This window comes from Echinops telfairi, unplaced genomic scaffold, assembly GCF_000313985.2.
Source record: "Echinops telfairi isolate 266 unplaced genomic scaffold, ASM31398v2 ScPeMD7_7457;HRSCAF=8495, whole genome shotgun sequence".
Classification (NCBI taxonomy): domain Eukaryota; kingdom Metazoa; phylum Chordata; class Mammalia; order Afrosoricida; family Tenrecidae; genus Echinops; species Echinops telfairi.
Genome location: NW_022111357.1, coordinates 17,214,888 through 17,223,187, shown reverse-complemented (window position 1 = coordinate 17,223,187; position 8,300 = coordinate 17,214,888). Strand labels below are relative to the sequence as shown.

The 8,300-nt window shown below is 52.5% G+C and overlaps 1 protein-coding gene across 1 annotated transcript in view; it reads left to right on the top strand.

Annotated features, from left to right (window-relative positions):
• THEMIS2 (thymocyte selection associated family member 2) overlaps positions 1-8,291 on the top strand; it is a 16,328-nt gene extending 8,037 nt beyond the window's left edge. Inside the window, exons 4-6 of the mRNA XM_004705326.3 lie at positions 3,698-4,776; positions 6,767-6,905; positions 7,258-8,291. Of these exons, the coding sequence (XP_004705383.2) occupies positions 3,698-4,776; positions 6,767-6,905; positions 7,258-7,310 (1,271 nt within the window). The 3' untranslated portion in view covers positions 7,311-8,291. The remainder of the gene's footprint in view (positions 1-3,697; positions 4,777-6,766; positions 6,906-7,257) is intronic.
• Positions 8,292-8,300: the final 9 nt, after the last annotated feature.

The following is an 8,300-nucleotide window of genomic DNA, read 5'->3' as shown; positions in this document are numbered from 1 at the left end:
GTCCATTTGTTCTGGAGCGCTTCTTACGTTTCGTATTTTGCAGACCACATCAGTGACCTGTGCAGCAGACTGAGCCCTGCCTGCCTGTGCCCTTCTCGGCCCTGTTCTTTCTTCTCTTGGGGCCCAGTGTTGCAGCCGCTGGGCCGATCCAGCTTGGGGAGGGAGGGGCTTCTTCTTTGTTGCTGCCCCTTCATGTTACTAAGCAGGGTGTCCTTCTCCAGGGCCTGCTCTCTCCTGACAACACGTCCCAAGTGTGTGAGACGAAGTTCCCATTCCTGCTTCTAAGGCGCAGTCTAGCCGGACTTCTTCCAAGGTCCATCTGTTGGTCCGTTTGGAAGTCCGTGGTACTTTCGATATTCTCCGTCTTCGGTCTTCCTTCTCCAGTGTCTAATTTTCACATGCATACGAGGCACAGGAAAATACCATGATGCTTGGGTCAAGTGCACGTTAGTCCTCAAAGTAATAGCCTTGCTTTTCAATACTCGAGGCTTGTGCAGCTGATTTACCCAATGCAACTCATCTTTTGATCTCTTGACGGCTGCTCCCATGAGCACTGATAGTGGATCCAAGCAAGACAAATCCTTGACCACTTCAATCTTTTCTCCATTGATCATGGTGTTCCCTATTGGCCTACTTATGAGGATTTTTCTTTACATTGAGTGGTAATCCATCCTGAAGGCTCCAATCCTTGATCTTCATCAGCAAGTGCTTCAAGTCCTCCTCACTTTCAGCAAGCAAAGGTGTGTTGTCTGCATGTCCCTGATTTAAGCCTTCTTCCGATCCTGATGCTGCATTCTTCTTCATATAATCCAGTTTCTCTAGTTATGTTCTCAGCATACAGATTGATTTAGTATGGTGAGAGGATACGACATTCATGCCCACCTTTCCTGATTTTAAGTCATGCAGTTCTGTCTGCACAGTTGCCACTGGATTCATGTACTCATGAGCACAGAAGTGTTCTGGAATTTTCATTTTTCTCAAGACTCTGCATAGTTTATGACCCACACCGTCAAATGCCTTTGCTTGGTCAATGAAACACAAGTCAACACCTTTCTGGCGCTCTCTGCTTCCAGCAAGATCCGTCTGACCTCAGCAGTGATATCCCTCGTTCCACGTCCTCTTCTGAATCTGGTCTGAGCCTTTAGCAACTCCCTGTCAATGTTAGATGATCTTCAGCAAAATTTTACTTGCATGTGATAGTAATGATACTGTTCAGTAATTTGAGCATTCTATTGAATCACCTTTCTTTGGAATGGGTGCAAATATGTATCTCTTCCTGTGGTTTGGCATGTAGCCTCCTTCCAAAGTTCCTGGCATGGGTGGGTGTGTGCTACCTGTGCTTCAGCAGCTCGTGGAAACATTCCATTTGGTGTTACATCGATTCCTGGAGCCTTGCTGTTACATTCATTCCGTGCCGCTTGAACGTCTTCCTTGCTCATATGCTGCCTCCTGACACGGTGGACAGTGGACTAATTCTTTTTGGTACAGTGACTCTGTACTCTTTTCATGCTTCCTGCATCACTAATAGTTTGCCCATTGAAACTTTCAATATTACAACCGGAGGCTTGAATTTTTTCTTAAGTTCTTCCTCTTTGGTTTCTCACTCTAGGTCTTTGTGCATTTCATTATCATACGTTACTTTGTTGTCTTGAGCTGCTCTTTGAAACGGTCTGTTTAGCTCTTTGACTTCAGCATTTCTTCCATTTGGCTTATTGCTCTACCATTAAGAGCAAGTTTCAGTTTCTTCTGACATCTACTTGATGTTTTCTTTCTTTCCTGTCTTTTTAATGACTTTTGCTTTCTTTGTGTGTGATTTAAAAAAAATCCTTCTATTGGCAGCTCTTACAACTCTTACAACATTCCATACATCCATTGGTACCAGCTCTTCTTTTCCCCCTCCCTCCCCCGCCCTCTGTATGGTGTTCTTGATGTCATCGTACAGCTTCATAGGTCTTCTGTGCTTAGTGTTCAGTGCGCTGAGATGCTCTTGAAGTTCAGGTGGGATGGACTCGAGGCTGTATTGCGTCGTACGTGGCCTTGTTTCATTGTCTCCAGCTTGAACCAGCACTGACGTGTGCGCAGTGGTTGGTCAGCCCCTGCCTCCTTCAGCTGCTGCTGGTGAGCTTCTTCATGTCTCTTCCCACAGACGCAGTCAGTTTGATTTCTGTGTGTCCCATCTGGAGAAGTCCACGTGGATTGTTGTCTTTTGTGTGTTGAAAACGGCATTTGCAATGAGGTTCTTGATCTTGCAGAATTCGAACTTGGGATCTCTAGCTTCCTTCTCTCCTCAAGGCCAAACCGTCAACTACTGCTCCTCTGTTTCCCACCACCAATAATTAGCACTGCGTCTTTGATCATTTCAGACTGAAGGCATTGGTAACATCCTTCAGTTTCTTCATCATTACCCTTGGTGGACGGTGCATAAATTTGAGTAATTGTTGTATTGATTGGATTTCTTTATACACAGACAGATATTGTCCCAGCATAGACAGCATTGTACTTCAAAATAGATCTTGTTTTATTGGCATAGCATTCACATATCACACGATTCAGTAGTTCAATCACATCAAGAGGAGTGGTATAATCAAAATAGATCTTGAAATGCCCCTGTTGAGGATGAATGCTGTGCCATTCCTCTTGAATGTCATTCCCAGCACAGTAAATCATATGACTACTGACACAAAGTGGCTAATACCAGTCCATTTCAGCTCGCTGATGGCCAGGATATTGATCTTTATGGGGTCCATCTCGTTTCTCATGAATTCCAATTTTCCAAGATTCATATTTTGTATATTACAAGTTCCACATTATTAATAGGATTTGCAGTTGTTTCTTCTCATTTTGGGTGTGCTCTGTCAGCACAGGAAGGTCAGGAAGGCTTTCCTCCATCCATGTCATCATGGTCGACTCCACTTTGAGGAGGCAGCTCTTCCTCAGTCATATTTTGAGTGCTTGCCGACCCAACAGACTCATCTTCTGGCGCTCTCTCTGACAGTGTCCACTGCTCTCCATAAGGTTTTCAGGGGTTAATTCCTCGGGTGGTCAGTTTCCTCCCTCTGCCTAGTCTGTTTGTAGTCTGCAAGTTCTATTGAGACCTGCTCACTGTGGGTGACCCTGCTGGTGTTTGAAATGCCAGGGATATAGCTTCCAACATCACAGCAACACCCAAACCCCCACAGTACACAAACTGACAGACAAGGAAGCGGTGGGAGAAGACACTGCGAGGGCAGTGAATTGCTGTGGGCTGGGGGAGGAGCGGCTCCCACAGGGCTGGGGATGGTGCGTCCCTTCAAGAAGGTCAGCAGGGTTGAACCTGTTGAATTGGTGGACATGTGTGTTTTGCTGCCTTGCATTCTCAACAAAATAAATGAAATGATGTGCTGTAGATTAAGAAAACAATAGTCTAGGAAAGCCTACGGGGCTGTTGTGCTGTCACATGGAGTCACTGTGATGAGCATGTGGGGGTGCTTTATACTGTTTGTGCTTGTTTTTTTATAAATGTCCAGGTGTCAGGTTGAATGAAGAGTGGGGGAGGAAGCTAGTCTGTAGGGAAATGGTCCCCGAGCCCAGACCAGTGTCCTTTGCCACAGTGAGGCAAAGGGCAGTGTGCGGTGGTCCCTGCCCTGCCCTCTCCTCCGTGGTGAGCATGGGCAGTGAGCAGTGGCCCCTGAACTGACCTCCTTCCTCCCCCTCCCAGTGCGCAGGACCCTGGTCAAGATCCCGTCCACGCTGGAGGTTGACGTGGAGGACGTCACCGCCTCCTGCCAGCACATTCACTTCATCAAGCCGCTGCTGCTGAGTGAGGTCCTGGCCAGGGGAGGCCCCTTCCCGCTGCCCGTGGAGGTCCTGGAGGTCCCCGAGGGCCCCCCCATCTTCCTCAGCCCATGGGTGGGCTCCCTGCGGCGCGGCCAGAGACTCTACCTCTACGGCCCGGCCTCGCCCTCCTGGCGGGTGCTGGCCACCAGCAAGGGCCGCAAGATGCCCAGGCACTTCATGGTCTCGGGGGGCTATCAGGGCAGGCTGCGGAGGCGGCCCCGGGAGTTCCCCACGGCCTACGACCTCCTGAGCGCTCTCCAGCCGGGCAAGCCTCTCCGGGTGGTGACCACCAGGGACTGCGAGGGCGAGGACAACCCGGAGTTCGCCTCCCTGGCGGTGGGCGACAGGCTGGAGGTGTTGGGGTCCGGCCAGGCCTTTGGGGCCCACGGCAGGGACATCGATGTCCTGGTGTGTCAGCGGCTGAGCGACCCGCCCGGGGAGGACGAGGAGGAAGAGGAGCAGGAAGCGGGGCAGGAAGCCGAGGACCAGGAGAGGGTCCTGCTGCCCCTCTACCTGTCTGGCGGCTTCGTGGAGGAGATGAACGACGGGAGGCGCTATGGCCTGGCGGATCTGACTGCTCAGTGCCCGCTGCCCTGTGAGGTCAAGGTGGTGGCCAAAGACCCCAGCCAGCCCACCGACCCCCTGACTTCCTTCCCGGGCCTGCGGCTGGAGGAGAAGCTCCTGGAGCCCTTCGTGGTGGTCGGCCTGGACGGCGAGCCCGAGCTGTGCTTTGAGGTCCCGCCCCGATGGCTGGATCTGACCGTCGTGGAGGTGGAGGCTCAGCCGGGCCGGCCAGCTGGGCCTCCCCCCGTGGCCACGGTCGAGGAACTGACTGAAGCCTTCTACTATCGCCTGCGGAAGTTACCGGCCTGTGAGAGCCAACTGCCGCCCCCCCGACCCCCCAAGAAGCCGGAGCTCGGTGGGCAGAAGAGACCGAGCATCCGGGAGGGATGCAGCCAGGTACAGGAAGGAGTGAGGCGGGCAGGGAGGGGGGGTCCTGCCACTCCGGCTTTGAGTGGCATCGCAGCGTCTAAAGCACACTTTACCTGTTTGCCCCTGAGGCTGCTGGGATGGCCCATATTTTCACAAGGTCCCACAGCTGCTGTGTGGCAGTCTGAGTTTAAGCAGCAGCAGCACACCACTTTCAAGGTCACTGTGCTTGCCCTCTTTGCCTCCTCACTTCTCACAGCACCAATCTCTCCCCACTGCCGTCAGCATGGCCTTCCCAAGCCCTTCCCTGGGCCCATCATCTGAGGCCTTCAGAATTCAGTCCCCACTGCTGGGGGGCCGGGTGCAAGCCTCTTCACATGGCAGTCAGGGTCCTTCAAGTCTGAGTGCATTGTTGCCTCCCCAGGCTCACCTCTCCACCCCTCTAGGCAGTATGCCAGAACCCCAGCCCTTTGGCCTAGAACATGCTTCCGAGTTTAAGGCCCAGCTCGGATTTTCCCCTAGGAAATCACTTCGCTTTTGTGTTCACAGTGCATGTTACACAGTTTTTAGTTACTGGATGACAGGTTGACAGAAGATGGGCGAAAGTCAGCCAGACAACAATTGTGTCCCAGTTTACTTCCGTGGGAGCTTGCACAAGTCACTCCTCTGAGCACCCCTTTCATACCACTAAACCCGAGATCACACACACACCATCGTTCTGCTGCTTCATTAACTGCTCTCTATCAGGCAGTCCTGGTGCTAACCACAAGGCCTGTGGTTCGAACCTACCAGTCACTCCGTGGGAGAAAGATGAGGGTGTCTCCATCCATAAAGTTTTAAAGTCTCAGAAACTCAAAGGGCCAGTTCTACTCTGTCCTAGAGGGTCAGTATGAGTTGGAATTGACTCGATGGCAGTGAATTGTATGTTTTGCTTTGCTTTATCAGGTGGGAGCCCTGGGGGTGTAGTGAGTTATGAGTTGGGCTACCAACTGCAGGATCATCAGTTTGAAACCACCAGCCGCTCCACAAGAGAAGGTCGAGGCTCTCTGCTCCCGTACTGACTTCTGCCTCGGACACCCACAGGGGCAGTTCTAGCCTGTCCTGTAGGGTCACTCTACGTTGGAATCAACTTGGTTGCAGTGGGTTTTTTGTTTGTTTGTTTTTTATGTCCTCGGATGGCAGTTGGAAGCTAAAAAGATGACTACCCAGAGCCGTCTCAGCCTCGGCTGTTGATGGCTGTCATTTTCTGACTAGAGAAAGAATTTTTAAAAACCCCACTGTCATCGAGTTGATTCCGACTCATAAGAGTGGCTGGGTGGGTTCGAACTTCGGACTTTGTAGTTAGCAGTCCAAGGCATCACTCCGTGTACCACCAGAGCTCTCTGGACAAATAGACCAGGGCCTTGCAATGGTGCTGGGAAGAATCTGGTACAAAGAATGAAAAGACCCGGGTGCCAGCTTTGGCACCTGATGGATGTCACTTCCGGCCGTCTCTGCTGGTTGCCTTCGAAGCAGTCACCATTCCCTTCTGGGTACCAGCTGCTCATGGAATAGAGTGCTTTGCTTTCTAAGGTGCCATGTAGGGAGCACGACTTCAGAGGTCCAAGCCCTGCCCCCACCGAAAAGCCCCCCCCTCCCCGTTCAGACAATGGCACAGGCTGAGTCCTTACTTCACATGTAAACTGGGAAGGGATTCATACAGCTACACAGAAGACCACGTGAAGGTTAACTGAGCAGTTATGTATTATTGGCCTGATGCTGGTTAGCTCAACACACGCGCTCTACCTGCTTAGGCCCTTTCAGCTCTCCAACCCCCACAGCCACCCTGTCTTTAGCCCCGAGACCTGGCCTCAGTCCCCACCCTCACCCTTTTCTCCCAGCCAAGATGTTCTGGGCTTGTAGTGAGCTCTACCCTCAACAGGAAGTAGGCACGGCAGGCAGAGGAAGTTGACAACTATGTTCTGCCTTCTGCTTCATTTTGTGCTCCACTGCTGACTCATGTGCCTTTTCTCCCACTTAGTCTCAAGCCCCTCTGCTACCCAGACCCAAGGCAAAGACCTTGCTCGAGTTCTCCAGGGACAAATCCAGCATGTACAGCAAGGTGTCTTCCCAAAAGAACTCCAGAGCAGCGCCCACGAACCCCAACAGCCAGGATTCAGGTGGGTCTCCTCCCTCTCCCCTGCTGCCCCCACCCTCTGGTGGTCCCAATGTGATGAGGTGGGCCGAGGCTGAAGGGCCGTAGGGAGGAAGTTGTCCCTGTGCTCCCCTTAGCTGACAGGGCTGTGGGCAGCAGTGCTCAGTGCTTGCCGTGGTTCTTATGCTGGGGTCTGGGACACTTGTGCGGTTCACCAAGTCCTGGAGCTCCCTGGGCCTCACCCTGGGTCAGCTGAATCAGTCTCTGTGCATGGGGTCAGGGGCTGTCTGAGTTTCACTGAGCATGTTAGGAAACTAGGAAGGGGGAAGGAGCTTGCCGAAGGCCAAAGATCCTCCTTGACCTGACCTGTTTTGCAGATGACGGACACGATTATGAGGAAATCCTTGACCACTTACGGAAAACCCTGTAGGTGCTCAAGGAACCATCCTGCCTCCGATGCTTCTCAGCCATTCCCAGAGCTGACGAGCAGGGTCACAAGCCTTTAAGACTGTGGCCAAGGCTTCGTGGACATCAGACTGCATACGGGATGGATGGCTTTGCAGGGGAGACCTGAGCGGGGGCAGGCACCGCCCCAGCTTCCATGGGGCCCTCGGCTCCTGAACACAGGGCTGCTTCATCCAGCACGGTTCCCTCAACCTCTGGCCTCGGAGCCTGGCATCCAGAGGAGCCAGACGGGTTGGACTTCAGACTGAATCCTCTGGTCAGTGTAGAAGAATCCGAGGCGGCCAACCTTCTGCCAACTGCTACCGGGTCCTGATCACACCGGATTGTGAGCCGTTTCTGTTTGACTACCCTCCTTCCCATCAAGGCTTTAAGTCCCCTAGAGGCCGGATTCTCTCTTCCCTCCCCTGCCTTTTCATCTTCCCACCTAAGAGCTGTCCTCGAGACCCATTCGAATGGCACCAGAGGAGCCTGAGGAGGAGGGTAGTGCCCTGGAGCCAAGCAAGAGGCTCTTTTCCTAGATGAGCTAGGGACAAGTTTCTCTGTGGCAGGGGACATGCAGGGGCCAGGCCATGTGCAGAATGTGGTTTGCACCTCCACTTCTCTTGCACACATCACAGAGCCAAGAGTAGCAGCAGAACTATAAAGTGGGGGGGACTGGAGGGGGGGTATCACTTCCCACAAAAAGGCCTTTGTCTATAGTGAGGTGAAACACTGCACAATAGGGACGTCTGGGCTTCAAAGAAAACCACAGCTGTTCTTTGTTATCAAGTGCAGTGGGGTCTGCAGGGAATGGGCACAGCAGACACCCCCTGCAGGTAGGGTGTTCTAACTGTAAGCGGTGCCCACTGAGGAGCACACACCCTTGGGCACATGAGATCACCTCCTAGGGAGAACCGCTAGTACAGCTCTGCTAGTTTTCATGTACTATCCCTGTTTTCATGTCGGCTTTTACAGG